At 40.9% G+C, this 16,318-nt stretch overlaps 1 protein-coding gene across 1 annotated transcript; it reads left to right on the forward strand.

The window, feature by feature from the left end:
• Nucleotides 1-3,286: 3,286 nt before the first annotated feature.
• CT55 (cancer/testis antigen 55) lies at nucleotides 3,287-15,816 on the forward strand. Its single transcript, XM_043460081.1, has 5 exons — nucleotides 3,287-3,513; nucleotides 6,612-6,796; nucleotides 9,216-9,360; nucleotides 14,098-14,210; nucleotides 15,409-15,816. The coding sequence occupies exons 1-5, from the start codon at nucleotides 3,423-3,425 to the stop codon at nucleotides 15,598-15,600; spliced, it is 726 nt and encodes a 241-aa protein (XP_043316016.1). The 5' UTR covers nucleotides 3,287-3,422; the 3' UTR covers nucleotides 15,601-15,816.
• Nucleotides 15,817-16,318: the final 502 nt, after the last annotated feature.

The raw sequence follows: 16,318 nt of genomic DNA on the forward strand, positions 1-16,318 counted from the left end.
ACAGAAGTAAGGGAGAATATAAATGAAATCAAGAGTTTGTTCTCTGAAATGATCAGGAGATCAATATACCTTTAGGTAGACTCACCAAAGAAAAAGAAGACTCAAATTGCTAAAATCAGGAAAGAGAGAGGACATCCCTATATATAAAAAGGACTATAAGAGAATGATATGAACAACTGTATGCTAAAAAATTAGATGACCTAGAAAGACAAAAATGATCAAAACTAACCAAAGAAGAAATAGACATTTAATTGTATAAATAGGTCACTACTATAGTATATGAGGGCTTCCCTTGTGGCTCAGCAGGTAAAGAATCTGCCTGCAATGCAGGAGACCTGGTTTCGATCCCTGGGTTGGAAAGATCCCCTGGAGAAGGGAAAGGCTACCTACTCCAGTACTCTGGCCTGAAGAATTCCATGGACTGTATAGTCCATGGGGTCACAAATAGTTGGACACGACTGAGCGACTTTCAATAGTATGTGAATTACATCTCAATAAGGGGCTTCCCTAGTGGCTCAGACAGTAAAGAATCCGCCTGCAGTGTGGAAGACCCAGGTTTGATCCCTGGATGGGGAAGATCCCCTGGAGAATGGAATGGCAACCCACTCCAGTATTCTTGCATAGAAAATTCCATAGAAAGAGCCTGGTGGGCTATGGGCCATGGGGTCACAAAGAGTCAGACACAACTGAGTGACTAACAGTAACAGTATATCTCAATAATGCTGTTATAAAAATTAAGCATAACCCCCAAAACCCTTATAAGAAAGAAACAGAAAATCTGAATGAATCTATAACAAGTAAAGAGATTGAATTAGTAAGTAAAGCACTTCAAACACACACACACACACACACACATCCAGGTCTAGATTGATTCACTGTTGAAGTCTACCAATCATTTTACAAAGAATGAATAGCAATCCTTCTCAAACTCTTCCAAAAAGCCAGAATAGGAGAGAATACATCCAAACTCATTCTATGAGAGTAGTATTATCCATCTAGTATATAAAAACTAGATGGAAACAACACAAGAAAAAATAAATAACTACAGACCAATGTCCTTTATGAATTCAAAGGCAAAAGTCCTTAAATCAATCCAGTAACATATAAAAGAACTGTCTGCAATGACTGTATTAGTTTTCTAAGACTGCCATAACAAAGTATCACAGACTGGGTGGCTTAAACAAAAGAAATTCATTTTCTCACAATTCTAGAAGCTAAGAAGTCCAAGAACAAGATGTCAGTAAGGTTGATTTTTTCCTAAGGCCTCTTTCCTTGGCTTATAGATGGTTATTTTGTTTCCTCGCCTTCCCTCTATCTGAATCTGTGTCAAATTTTCCTCTTATGAGGGCTGATAAGAGGAATTTGATATTGAACTGATATTGAATCAGTGTCATCTGAATGACCTCCATTTAACCAATTACACCTTTACAAACCCTATCTCCAAATTCAGTCACATTCTGAGGTCTGGGGACTTTAGCATATATATTTTAGGGGACAGAATTCAGTCCATAGCAATGACCAAGTGAGATTTACCCCAGGAACACAAGTTTGGTTAAACTTGAAAATCAATGTTGTACACCATGCTAATAGGATAAAGCCCAAAATCACATGATCATCTCAATTAAAAAAAGCGTTTGACATAATCCCACATCCTTTGATGATAAAGTCACTCGAAAAACTGAGAATAGAGTGGAAATACCTCAACTTGAGAAATGGGAAGAGAACTGCTGGACAGCCACTAGATGCCATGGATGTTAAGCTGCCCACTGTCCAGGGAAGGTTGCACAAGGAGATAGTGTGCTCTGTCCCAGACTCCAGAGTCTGGGGCTATTTCTGAGCCCCAGCAGCCTGTAACAGTTTTAAGATATTGAGAAAAGTAACAGATTTTACAGGTTCTTGGCCTTCCCAAATCAATAAAAACAAACTAGAGAAAAAAAAAAAACAAAACTAGAGGCCAGAGAAGAAATTTAGGCAAGACTTTTTTAGGACCCCCTGCTGCAGTAGGGGAACAAACAACAAGTTCACTTGCTTGCTCACTCCTCCATGTGGGGCAATCTTGTTCCTTATATAGGGTGAGGGTAGAGGTGTGTCCAGGAGTCTGGCTGGAGGGGTGCCTTAGGTGTTTTGCCCACTCCTTAATGTTGTTGTGTGCAGGGAGCACGCTCAGTACCCTACTTTTGCTCCAGGCTCTTCAAAAGTGGCAGTTGGATTTGGGTTTTTTGGGGGTTTTTTTGTTTGTTTCTTTGCATCTTTTGTTCAGAATTTGCCCTAACTGGTGGGTTACAATCCATAGGGTTGCAAAGAGTCGCAAGCGACTGAGTGACTGAGCAACGCTAAAGGATGTTTTACTGATTTTTTTTTGTGTGTGAGTGGTTTACTGAAGACAACCCAAATCCTCATTTAATATTCTTAATGTGACCATGTCTGCATGGTCCGTTCCCCCCTACTCCCACCCCCGCCAAGCCAAATACTAGTAGGGATGCAATCCAAACTCTCTGCATGGTGCTACATCATTTGATCCTCCTCACTTAGCCACCCTCATCTCCAGCTTACACTTTTAAAGTGTCTCTCAGGACCACGAGTGCTTCGCTATAAAGCAGCAGTTGGCTCCAGCTTCCAAGCAGCTTTGTGGCTTTGCTCAGTCGTGTCCGGACTCTTTGAGACCCTATCAACTGTAGCCCGCCAGGCTCCTCTGTCTATGGGATTTCCCAGGCAAGAACACTGGAGTGGGTTGCCATGCCTTCGTTTTGAGGCCCAAGCTGATGCAAAAGTTTGACTTTTCCGCAATATCGATGGTATTGGTTTAACGTTGAACAGAAAACTGTTGCTTAAAGCGGATCACGGAACCCTCTGTGGAGCCTGTGTAGGGGTGAGGAGGTGGTGCTGTTGGGGTATGGGTGGGTGGAGGGGTTCTAGAGGCAAAGGAAAAGAACTCGGGCCCTGAGGGATGGGGCTCCACACCTGGGAGCCCGCCTCCATCCTCAGGGCAAGCTGCGGCGCCATCTTCCAAAACAGGCACCAGGCCCTCCCTGCAGAAGCCCATGGGCGAATTTGTCTACCCTAAGAGATGCAAAAAAGGATTAGACTGGAAGCGACTTCCAGCATGGCCTCCAGGTTTCCACTTTCTTCTGTGATGGGAGGAGCCACGAAGTCCCGCCCACCAGCCCACTACATCTCAGGACCCTCCTCCCAGGGGCCTACGCCCGGATTGGCTGGAGGGTGGGAACCGTAAAGTTCTTAGTAGAGCAGCTCCAGCCAAGTCCTGTGTGAGGGCCTTACTAGAAGTTGGGCGGTGCAGAGAGGCAGGCACGGCCTCTGGGCAGCGGCTGTGATCAGAGTGCGGCTTGGAGGCAGAGGATTAGACAGAAGCAAGCCTCGTGCCCACTGTCACGCGGAGCCCAGGCCGCCCTGACTACAGGACTATGCTCCGGTTTATTTCCAGGGCTCTTGCCTTTTGGAGGAAGGTGGACTCGTCGGAAGCAGAGAGGGCGCAGCATCAGAGGCTCCTGGAAGGTACTCACCTCATCCCTTCCTTCCCCTTGAGTACTTAGCGGTGCATCCCACTCCTAGTTCTAGGCCGCATGAGCCCAGAAGGGCGCTGTGTGTCCCAGGCGGCACCTCCATGTGGGGAGTCCCTGAACACAACCCGGAGTCCCTAGTCTAGAGTTAATATGTTGACTGAGAAGCTCCCTGGGGAGCTGTGCCCCACCCTTGCATTTCCCCAGATGCCTTTGGAAATTGTGCCTGTGTTTTGCGAGTGTGCTGCGACGGCCTTTCCGTACAGGGTGAATCTGCTATGGTTTCACAAAAGCGCGTGTTTGGAGGCAAGTGGACGAATCATACATCTGTCCCCGGTCGGAGGGCAGGGGCCGCGTTTAACTTGATCACCTTTGTGCCCTAAAAACTTGCCCCAGAGTCTGGCACTGAGGGGATGACTCGGGGACCATTGAGAAGGCGTGATTTTGTTGGTGGGAATCCCTTAAAATGAAAAGGTTTGCTGGGAGAGTGGCGTCCCTGCTCTGGTTGCATTAATTCTCTTGTGTACTGAGTGCTTGTCTGTGGCCAAGCCCTGGGCTCAGGGGCTCAGGGGCATCCACGTGCTTTAATCTTCAAAATCTCCCCGAGAGAAGTCACAGGGTTGTCGATCCGTTGGACAGCGGGGTCAGAGCGACACAGGCAGGGAGGAGCGGACCCCAGCCGGTGTCACCAGACACCCAGACTCCAGGCCCTGCAAACGCTTCCCGACCTCTGCGCTCCCGCCGCAGGCGCTTCATGCCATGGGAGTGAATCCACTGTGCGCTCGCCTAGGGTGGCAGTTTGCCAGAGATGGCTCTTGAGCAGCAGCATTCCCTCAGCAGGGCCCCGGCTCCCAGGTGCCCGAATCTCCCTGCAGCTTCTGTAGGAGTTTGAGCCCCAGAGAGGCGGCTGAGTCTTAGCGAAGTTTGCGATGGAAGGCTGCTGCGTAGCTTTTAGCTGACACTGCTTCATCCCTTAATTCCCCTCCCTTTTACCCAAGGAACAACACAGGAGTCTTTGACAAGTTATCATGTGCTTGAGTGGAAGCTGTCTCTCTTGTATTCCTCTTTTTTCAGTGCTATGATTTAAAGTAATAAATGTGACTCCTCCCCTTTCTTTTTTCTTTTTTTTCAAATTTTCAGGATTTTATTCGGTTGTGATTCTATAATCTATTATAATCAAGGTATTCCCTAGCCTTCCCCAATCAGTTCATCCAAGTCTTTGGTCAAGCATTGTGGTTCATAGCGTGGCTGACCTCTAGATTCAGATCCCAAATTATGGCTTACTAGGTGTGTTTGTTCACAAAATAAAATAAAAGAAAATAAACCCGAGTGATTCAGATGCACATTTGGGCTAGATTTAAATCCCCAGATCTCTTTATGTGCTTTGTCTGGTGGGTTGCTCAAGAATTTCCAGATCTGCTGTTCGTGCTGTTGTTGATTACAGTAAAATTATATAACAGTTGATGCTTTAGGCTGTCTAGATGTAGATACCACGATAGCAACTAACATATAAGCTCTAATTGGTGGGAGGCACTCACAGTTCTAAGCAGTTGATATGTATGTGTCAGTCAATATTTATAACGACCTTTTCCCACCAACTTTATTGAGATATAATTGGCATATAAAATTGTAAGTTTAAGGTGTAAAATGTGATGATTTGATATATGTATATATTGTGAAATGTTTACATAATAAGGCTAGTTAATGCCTCTTATCACCTGATAAAATTATCTTATTTTTTGTGGTGATGAGACAGGCTGGAACCTGGGACCCAAGTTGCTGCAGTGCTGCAATGTTTGCACCTGTACACACCTCTCCTTGAGCAACAAAATACAAAGAAACTGTATGGGACTAAAAATAACTGTATGCATGTGCAGTTGGGGCAAATTCCAGACCCAAAAGATACAAAGAGACTAAACTGTCACTTTTGAAGGGCCTGGAGCACAAGCAGGGGATTGGGAGCAAAAGCAGGATACTGTGCTTGCCCCCTGCATGCATCACCAGAAGGGTGGGCAAACTACCTAAGCCACCCCTTAGGCCTGACCCCTGGACGCACCCCCTACCCACACCCCACATAAGGAGCCTGCTTGCCACCAGACTCTGGGAGGGAGGAAGTAAAGACACTTTGTTTCTTTAGCTACCCACCCCCCCCCCAACTGCATCAAGGGCCCCAATAAAGTCTTGCCTGAATTTCTTGTCTGGCGTCTAGTCAATTTCTATTGATTGGGGAGGCCAGTAAGGTGAGACCATTTAAGATTCACCCTTGTGAATTCACATTGTCATTGCCCTGGTTTTACATATGAAAACAAATTCAGAGAGGGTAAGAAATAAACCCCAGGTTACACAGATTTAGGTAAGCGGGAAGAGCTGTGTGATTTGAAATCAGGTCAGGCTCCAGACTCAGCTTTCTTCACCTCAAAGCCCCACTGCCTTGGGCATGGAGCCAGTGTGCCAAACAGAAATAAATGGTGGAACCAGCATTTCAATTTAAGCAACCTGCCTCCCAAATCCTGCACACTTTACCACTATGTTCTACTCTCATTGTCATCTGTATCTTAAATCTAACCCAATTTATTTCTAGATTTAATTCATTTTCTGCTATATCTTCTTTTGGTATCATCTACGCATGCATGCTCAGTTGTGTCAGACTTTTTGTGACCCCATGGACTGTAGCCTGCCAGGCTTGTCTGTCCATGGGATTTTCCAACCTACTGAAGTAGGTTGCCTTTTCTTTCTTTTTTTTTTAACCATCTTATTTTTTATTTTATTTTATTATTTATTTGTTTTTCCATTTGTTTTTATTAGTTGGAGGCTAATTACTTTACAATATTGTAGTGGTTTTTGCCATACATTGACATGAATCAGCCATGGATTTACATGTGTTCCCCATCCCGATCCCCCCTCCCGTAGGTTGCCTTTTCCTTCTCCAGATGATCTCGACTCAGGGATTGAACCGGCACCTCCTGAGTCTCTTGCATTGGCAGGCAGTTTCTTTACTACTGAGCCCCCTGGGAAGCCCATCTTCCTTTGGTAGGGCTTCTTTATAATGTGTGTTTGCTTTTAAGATTAATGAAACCTTTACTTATCTCTTAGGTCACACCAAGTCAAAAACTGTGCAAGGAGTCGTGACAAAGTTCTGTAGTAACTATGGCTTGATCGATGAGTTGATCTACTTCAGCAGTGATGTTGTGACTGGCAATGTGCTCCTGAAAGTTGGGCAAAAGGTTACTGCAGTTGTGGAGGAAAATGAAACATCTCATGGATTGAAAGCAATCAAAGTAAGATAAGTTTGGGGACTGTCTTTTTTCCTGGGGGATTCCAACCTTGTTTCTATTTATTCAACCTGTCTGAGCAGTGGTTAGGACTTGGCACTTCCACAGCAAGGGGCCCAGGTTCAATCCCTGGTTGAGGAACTAAGATTCCAAAAGCCACTCAGCATGGACAAATAAATAAACTCTAAAAAATAAGCTTTTTGCTTTTTAGGATAATTTAAACCATTGTCAACATATTTATATATTTATATATATTATATATTCCAACAAATTTTGTCTCCTACTGTAACTGAGTCCAAGCTCATTCTATTCATCCCATGACAGGCCAGTAAGTCTAGAAAAAAGGTGTTGGGGCAAGGAAAATCGACTTTATTTGGAAGGCCAGCAAACTGAGAAGATGGCAGACTGATGCCCTAAGGAACAATCGTAATTCAGAGTAGAATTCAAGTTTCTTTCATGCTAGGGAAGAGGGGGAGCAGTGTGCCTAATCAGCTCATGGATATCCTTCTGATAGGTTGGTGATGAGGAACTGGGTGGTATTTCAGAAGTCAACAGTGTTAACCTTATGGTTCCAACTGATCTGAGGTCTATGTGCTGGTGGTCAGCATGCAATTAACTTCTGCCGACTGGTGGGGATTTCAGTATCTGCAGAACAGCTCAAAGGATATGGCTCAGAATATTATCTATAGTCCTTGTGGAGGAACTGAAGAGCCTTGTTTTATGGCTAAACAATTATTTTGTCTTACTTGACTGTTTTCCTTTCTGCGTTTTCTTATTTCTCTGATTAAATTTGCTCTTTGGAAGTTGGAGAAGGCTTAGGAAGCTAAAGCTTTTCTACAAACAAGAGGCAGAGTGCAGGGAGTTGGGGACAGAGGGTCTGTTCCCAGGAAAGACCCACGGGGTCCCTCTTGGTTTCACTGTAAAGTATGGATTTTTGTTATATAACTTGGTTGATGGAAAACATTGAAATTTCCTTTGTGCCTTTCTTTCTTAAATTGTTAAGATATATGTTGTTAGTAGTAGTAGTAGTATTTCTATTATTTAGATAGCAGCTCTCAACTGAATGCTTAATATAAACTTTCTCTAAATTTGGAAAGTTTTATATACACATAAAATAATACAGAAATAATTCTAACTCTAGGATGAAAAGGCAAAAATCCCCTTTCATGCAACTTTTATTCCTCAGTCATGGTGCTTTGATGAATTGTTGACATACTTGTGATCATTTGAGGGTGCATTAGTAGTATATATATTATTAAATTTTCCTTCAAATAGTGCATAGATATTTATGCATAGTAAAAACATCTGGAGCAGGGTAAGTACCAGAATATAATATGGTCAATGCTTATCTTCAGAAAGCTGTTGGGTTTACAGATTATGTATAATTGGTTTTTTTTTTTCTTTTCTCTGCCTTGTATTTTTTGTACAATGAACATGTACTATTAGTGTAATTAGCAAAGAAAAATATAAAGACTTTTTTATTTTCAATAATAAAACTTTCAAATGCCTCTCTGTTATAGATAAATTAAGTCCTAATTTGACTTGTCTTTTAGAGCTATGCCCTCCCCCCGCCTTTATTTTCCCAACTTTGTGTTGTGTTATAACACTCTCCCACAAAGTGCCATGATCTGAAATCTTATGATTTTCCTCCTTGTTCACGACTTTGCCATGTGATTTCTCTCCTTTGCTATCTCCCTTGTCCTCAGCCCTGTTCTCATTGGCTAGTAAAATCTTTCTCTTCTTTCACAGCCTAGGTCAAATCCCACTTTCTCCAAGAAATTGTCCTGTATTCTCTGAATCATAAATTCTTTCCTTACTGGGAATTCCCCAAAGCCAGTTTTTGCACATATTTTTACTATTTGTCATAACTTGCTTTGAATTCATTATTTTTGCATTTTTCTCCCCTTTGGTTATGAATTCATACAGGCAGGAATAGTATCTTTTATTTTTGCATCTAATATGGTCAGTGCATTTAATTTGTTGGTGCACAAATAATGTTTTCAGACACATTTTTAGAAATATACGACAGCATAACACAAAGTGTGAACCCTCATTTAAACTATGGACTTTAATTAAATATAATTAATATTGGTTCATCAATTGAACAAATGTACTGATTGAACAAATGCAAGATACTAGTAACAGAGGAAACTGTGAGTGTAGAAAAGGAATATATGGGAAGCTCATGACTGAACTGAACTGAACTGATGCTTAATTTTCCTAAACTGCTCTAAAACATAAAAATATATGAAGCTCAGGCATTATTTTATCATCTCATGTCTATGATATGTTTGCTATGTAAAATATATTCACCACTGTTTGTTATAGCTATTTAAACTCTTTCTTAAAAAACAATGATTTAAGCATATGTTTCTGATTTTTAAAGTTTTGTTATGTGTGAAGTAAGTGTTTCTTCTTCTCGTAGGTGGATGCTTTCTGTGATAATAGCCACGGTGATGAACTGCCAGACTCCTGTACTAGAATCTCACTTGGCTGTATGAACTCTCTGATGGAAGGTGTTGAGTTCATTTATCACACAGCTTACTTCTCTCTAGATATTGTTTGTAAAGGTACAATTTACATATATATTTTTACTAGATTGCTGAAATGTTCCTTTAATAAGCAATGCAAAAGAGATTTTTGGAAATGCCAAATGTATACACAAGATACTTTTCACAAAGACATTTCAAACATTGTAAATAATCTCTTCTGAAATGCTCCAACTTTGTCTTTTTTATTAATTAAACTTTTTATTTTATATTGAGGTATAGCTGATTAACAATGTTGTGATAGTTTCAAGTGGACAGAAAAGGGACACAGCCAAAAAATTTTTAAATTTAAAATTAGGTTTTACCTATTTTTTAATTTTATAGATTGCATTTGAAGATGGTTATAGGCATCATTTCCAGGGTCAAATTTGTGACATGCTTAACACTAACTGGTAAGAGGATTTAATTACTTCTCCATTGTCCTTCACTCCAACTGGAAGCTCTTTAATACTTGAGGTGAACTTTTGGAGTTAAAAATTATGTACAGCAAGGGATAGATGTGTTATATTTTTAAAAGTTCATCCTGTCATTTGTTGCATTGTCATTTATTAGATGTAATCACTAGTATTTGTGTAATTTTTCCATTCCTATAGGCATTGAATTTCTAATCTAACTGAAAAATATTATTAATACAAGTATACAGGGATAATGTTTTTTTTTAATTCTTCAAAAGCTTTAAAATAAGGTTTGGAAGTAACCTTGTACCTTTCTGTTGGTTCACAAACTGGTCCTGTAATGGAAAATAAGGAGAGACCTAGAAAGAGGCAGGCCACTCCAGATGGGTAGGGAGCAGGTTTAATAAGCAAGGGAGTTTAATGTATGAGCCTTATTTTGAGTGTACAAGTAGATCTATACCCTCCCCTGCCAGAATTTCAACACTTTATACAGAGGTCTTAACAGAGTTCAGTCACGAATACCACCCAAATGGTCTCAGTGATACGTTACTCTGTCAAGGCTGTGTCCTTGAAACGTGGGAACGGTAGGTGGAACGTACATTCCAAGGACCGTGGAAGAGATGAGCAGCCTCCAAGTGCCCAGGTCCAGTTTGTGGGCCAACCATGGTTACGTCTTCACCTCCTCCAACACATTCCAAGTGTGTGTGTGTGTGTGTGTGTGTGTGTGTGTCCATTAATTATCAGGTATAACACTTTGTTATTTTATGCCTAAAGCAATGATTTGTTGGTTTGTTGATGCTATTTCAATTTATTAATTCAGCTCAAGATAGAGTGCTAGATATTGGCAAGACCAAGATAACTAAGACTTTACTAAACCCTGCCTGCAAAGAGCTGATAGTCCAACTGGGAGAGACTGACATTAAAAGAATGTGATTAAAAGAATTTTTTTTTTTTTTTTAAAAAAAAACCACATTACTGAGTAGAGGAGAGAGAATGATTGACTGCTATGGAGAGAACTGGGAAAGGCTACCTGGGTGAGGTGATTTCCCAGCTGGTCTCCGTACCCCTGCAACCCTTTGCCAGGCTGGATTTTGAAAGATGAATATAAGTAAAAATATTGTACCTAAGTCCAAAGAGAAGTTCCCAAAAATGATTGTCTAGTGGCAGCTAGGATCTTAGACCCATTTAGTTAGAAATACCTAATGCTAAGAGAAGAGGCAGGCCTCTTGGATTGCTAAGCTCTAAAGGCAATCTCTTGGTCCCTATAAACCATGTCAACAGGAAGTCACCACCAATGATAGCCCTTGCTAGAAGAATTCTTCTCAAGATGGGAAACACTTGAACATGTTGCTAATGCCAAAGGGATTAATTGAAAGTGAAGAAGAGAGCAGGAAGGACTGATAAAACACAGTCCCTGGTTGTAAAGAGAGGATGGGACTCAAAGCACAGGTGGAGGGATTTACTGCTGCAAAATAAATCGAGTGAATTGAAGTAATAGACTGTCTAGGGTGAAAGAGAGAGTAGATGAAAAAGAAGACTTGAGCACCTAGCCAGTCATATTTAGAAATGTCAGAATAGCTGTTTTTAATCTAATTAGAAAACCCAATGAAAATGGTAAAAACTTGTTACAATTTAAAACATAATAGGAATCTAAAAGAAGGAAAAATTGTGTTGATTTTTTTTGTTTGTTCCACATCATGCCAAGTCCGTGTATGTTCTTTCCTTATTTATGTTCATTCAACAGATATTTGAGTACCTCACTCTGTTCCAGGTACAGTTTTCATAATACTTATATTCTAATGAGTTAGAAAGAGGTAGAACTCAGACAATATGCAAGTAAACCTCCCCCAGCCCCCCTCACAAAAGCGATACAGATTGTTTTCTGCTCTCCAGGACTTGAGGAAGGCATTGTGATAGTAAAACTGGGAGTAAAGTGAGGTGAGCTTTACTATAGACAGCAGGTTACCAAAGGCCTCTCTGAGGAGGTGACACATGAGCTGAGACCTGAGGGAGAAGGAACCACCTGGGGAAAATATTTCACAGGGAAGAAATGTGAGAAAAGTCCTGACATGGAAAAATTCTGGCATTTCCTCGGAAAAGAAGGAGGGGCAGGATGGCTGGAGCATTGTGAGTAGGCATCATATCTGTGTCAGCAACATGTGTGTCAGCAGCTCAAGTTCATCATTTGTTTTTAGTTTTTTTTTTTTTTGGAGTGTCTTTGGGTTTTTACAAATCCAAGTGCCTAAACATTACCCTCATGCCTCTCCCCAGTCAATCCCCGCCCCCATCTCCAAGGCAAAATACAGTTTTGAGTTTTTTTCCCCACCATATATTTAATTTGGAGGTCTAGAATTTTATAGATATAATGAAATCAGACATATATACTTCTTTAATACTTTTTTACTCAGAAGTGTATTTTTAGATTCATCTATGTTGTTGCATATGTCTGTAGCTCATTCTGTACATCACAGTTTCTCCATTTTCCTATTGAAGGTCATGTTGGCTGCTGTCAGCTTTTGGCTATTATGAATAAAGGTGCTAAAAAACATTCTTATATAAGTCTTTTTTGTGAACCTATGATTTTCTTTGTCAGGGCTCGATTCTTAGGACTAGGCTTGAAACTGCTGAATCATAGTTTTAGGATAATGATAAATCTAGGGAGCTATGGGTTGAAAAATTAGGGATGGTTTTACTGAAAAAGTAAAGTTTCAATAAATATCTTAAAGAGAAAAGTAAGGAGGTGAGCTACACAGGGATTTATAGATCATATTAAGGATTTGGCCTTTTGGGGGGGATGAACTTTGAACAATGATGTGATATGAAGTGAGTTATGTTTTAATGTGTTCGCTCTGGCTGTCATGCTGAGAACAGGTTACATGGGACAGGGATGGAATTGGGAATACAAGTTAGGAATCTATTATTGAAATAGTCCTGGTGAGAGATGATGGAAACTTGGCTAAGACTGGTAGAAAGGAAGGCTGTAAGGATTGCTTTGATTTTAGAAATACTTTGAAGTTAGAAATGAAAGTATTGACTGATGGACTGGACATTTGGTGTGAAGGAAAGTGGAGTCAAGAGTTACTCCTAAGTGTTTCGCTGGAACAATGGTAAGGGTAGAGTTTCCATTTTTGAGATATGGAAAGACCAAGGAGCAAAACTGGGCACATGAGAAGACTAGCAAGAGCCCAGCTTTAAACATAATGATTTGAGTAACCATTTGGATATATGGATCTGAAACTGGTTAGAGCTCCAGTTACTGGAATTATTAGCCTATGGATATTATAGAAAGCCACACAAAGGAAATGTGGAGAGAAAGAAGACAAGAGGTCCCTCGTGTGGTTTTCAGTCCTTCTAAAATTTAGTTGTGATGAAACCAAGGAGAACAAAGAAAGGGCTATGATGGAACTAGAAATAGGGTACAGAAACATTTAACTTTAATAGATATTGCCAGCTTTCTGAAGTGGTTGTATCAAGTTTCACTTTCAATAGCAGCATTTGAGAATTCTATTGGCTTCAAATGCTCCATGGTACATTTGGGCACTGTGACTCGCTTTTAACTTGTGTAAAATCTGTAAAGATTTGTTGACAGTTGAAAAATGTAAATTATATAGAGTTCATCGTTGGTCCAAAACCCTTGAGAAAATTGTCTCTTCCTCTAGCAATATGTTCTTCTGCTATCCGTTCAGTTCAGTCACTCAGTTGTGTCTGACTCTGTGACCCCATGGAGTGCAGCAAGCCAGGCTTCCCTGTCCATCACCAACTCCCAGAGCTTGCTCAAACTCATGTCCATCAAGTTGGTGATGCCATCCAACCATCTTCTGCTATGGCTCCCACTAATAGCAATCAACATGTATTTGGTGTTGCTTCTGTGCCAAATACTATTATATGTGTTTTAATTGTCCCTTCAATTCTATGTAGTAAGTACAACTATTATGCTTCTCATTTTACAGATGAAGAAATCAAGGCCCAGAGAATTAAGTCAATTGAGTAAGGGGCAGTGTTAAGGTTTGAACACAGGCAGGCATATTCTTACGTACTTTCCTTCTTCTCCAGAAGGAGTGTGAATGTGACCAACAGTTTGATCAGGTTCTGTGCTGCTCTCAACAAAGATTGCTCTGAGATGCACAGTTAATGCTTTTCCCCAGTTGACTTGAAGTCAGGAGAGAGAATCAATGCCTAAAACATTATAAAATTCCTTTCTGACAGGAAGACTTGCAGGTTACCTGTTTTTAAATGTTCAAAATGGACCTTCAATGTCATAGAATCTACTTTAGGGTATTCCAGCATCAAAGTAACTTGTGAAATTTCACATGACAACATTGTGAGATAATTCCAACTTGATTTCTCTCCCTGGTGGTTTTAGATTTTGAACCTTATCAGGGTGACCGAGTAGAAGTTGTATTTTCCATCCAGCCAGACGCACAAAGCAGAAAGGCCCTCTCAGTGAAGCCTCTGAGACACAAGCACGTGCACAAGGTAATTCATCTGATGTTGCCCTTGTTTGTTTTGGCTTAGCCTGCTTGTGGTGATAATTTGCTGCTTGGGATTCTATTGGTTGGCTTGGGAAACCTAAAAGAAAATACATTCTTTGCCTAAGAGTTTATTTTTTTATTGAAAAGGTGGTGCTTCTGAAAGGAAATAATTAAAGAAAAAAAAATAATTAAGATCTAAATTATATATAATTAAGATATATATATATATATATAAAATTAAGATCTAAATTATACAGTTTATATGAGAGGTATTAAAATGTTGAGAGCAACAGAACAGAAAACAAACCATGTTTGGGGAATTGCTGGAGAAGAATGAATGTCATGGGTGAAGGGACTAGATCTTACAGTAAACACTGGGTGTGGTTTGGGTCCTGGAGACTAATAGAAATTCAGTTTGTAGGGTTTCCCTGGTGGCTCAGCTGGTAAAGAATCTGTCTGCAATGTGGGAGACCTGGGTTTGATCCCTGGGTTGGGAAGATCCCCTGGAGAAGGGAAACACTACCCACTCCAGTACTCTGGCCTGGAGAATTCCATGGACTGTCGCAAAGAGTAGGACACGATTAAGTGGCATTCACTTTCACTTTTCACAGATGAAGCTTGAAATGTGACAGAGAAAGTGGGGGAAATGATGTTCTATTTACCACCGCATTCCTTTCTTACTCAATCCTTTTCACTCTCACTGCTGTTACTGTGGAGGTTAATGGACAGAGTATGTTATATTTAGAGCAGGGTTTCTAATACTAGACTTGAATCCACAGAGATTCTGACTGAATTGATGTGAGATGGGGTCTCAGCATGAGTAGTTTTACAAAGCGCTCCACTCTGGTGTCTCAGATGTGCCAGCCATGTTGGGAATCACTGATTTGGAGTGACCTACAGATTAAATCCAGGCTTCCCAGGTGACTCAGTGGTAAAGAATCGGCCTGCTAATGTAGGAAACACTGGTTCGATCCCTGGGTCAGGAAGATTCCCCTGGAGAAGGAAATGGCAACCCACTCCAGTATTCTTGCCTGGAGAATCCTATGGACAGAGGAGCCTGGAGTGCTGCAGTCCATGGAATCGCAAAGAGTCAGACAGGACTTAGCGACTAAACAACAGATTAAATCCTGAGTGAGGAGGTGCAGACCTTGTGAAAGTGCATGAGCCTTTTACATAAACGTTTGCATTGTTTGTAATTACAGGTCTGCATTACTAGCCTGCAGGGAAGAAATGGGGTGCTAGATGATACTATCTTTTTCACCCTGGAATCTCTGAAACTTCCTGATGACTACGTACCTCGAGTATCTGACATGGTCGATGCAATCGTGGTGGAGAGTGTTCAGTCCAGCTATGTTTGGAGAGCAATTTCTATGACTCTAGTGAAAAGGGGGTAATAAGAAAGCAATGTTTTTATTCCCTGTGCATCTTTTCTTCTCTTGGCAGTAAAAGGCTTGGTTTAAATGTATTCTGGAAAAAAAATAGCTTAGTAAACCTCAACAGTTAATTCAAAGACAACCTTTAAAATCTTCTGTGGTCTAACTAAATGGAATGCATCTTCTGGAGGGTGTTTAGCATTTTTCATTATTGATTAAAGACATTTTCATCTTCATCCCTTGTAATGATTTATGTTCATGATTTTCTGTTTTTAGTGGATGTGTTTATTTTTAAAAATTAATCTACATTTTGTGATTTTTTTCACCTTTCAGAGTTTCTAATCCAAGAAATGTTTCTTTAGAACTCATGTGCTTGTGTTCTAGGTCCAGTGGGACTACCAGCTAGTGGTTAGTTCCCCACTTTATGGTTGGGTAGTTGGAGTCAATATTTTCTAGATTTTAGATAGTCACCCATTGGTCCACTTCAGAAATAGTGATTGACTCCTATGTGCTAGGTGCTAGGGTTATAACCTTGAACACAACGGCCAAAATTCTGTGCCCTGATGGAACTTGTGTTCTGTGAATGCCCACCTGGCTTCCCGATCTATGGAGTCTGCAGATAGAAAGGGGCCAGTGGGTGCTGCTGCGGCTCCAGGTCCCTAGGAAAGTGATTATTCCAAAGCAGCACCACACATTGTGGGAATTCCGAAAAAGTCCACCACTGGACTTGAAAGACGCA

This window comes from Cervus canadensis, chromosome X (assembly GCF_019320065.1).
Source record: "Cervus canadensis isolate Bull #8, Minnesota chromosome X, ASM1932006v1, whole genome shotgun sequence".
Classification (NCBI taxonomy): Eukaryota; Metazoa; Chordata; class Mammalia; order Artiodactyla; family Cervidae; genus Cervus; species Cervus canadensis.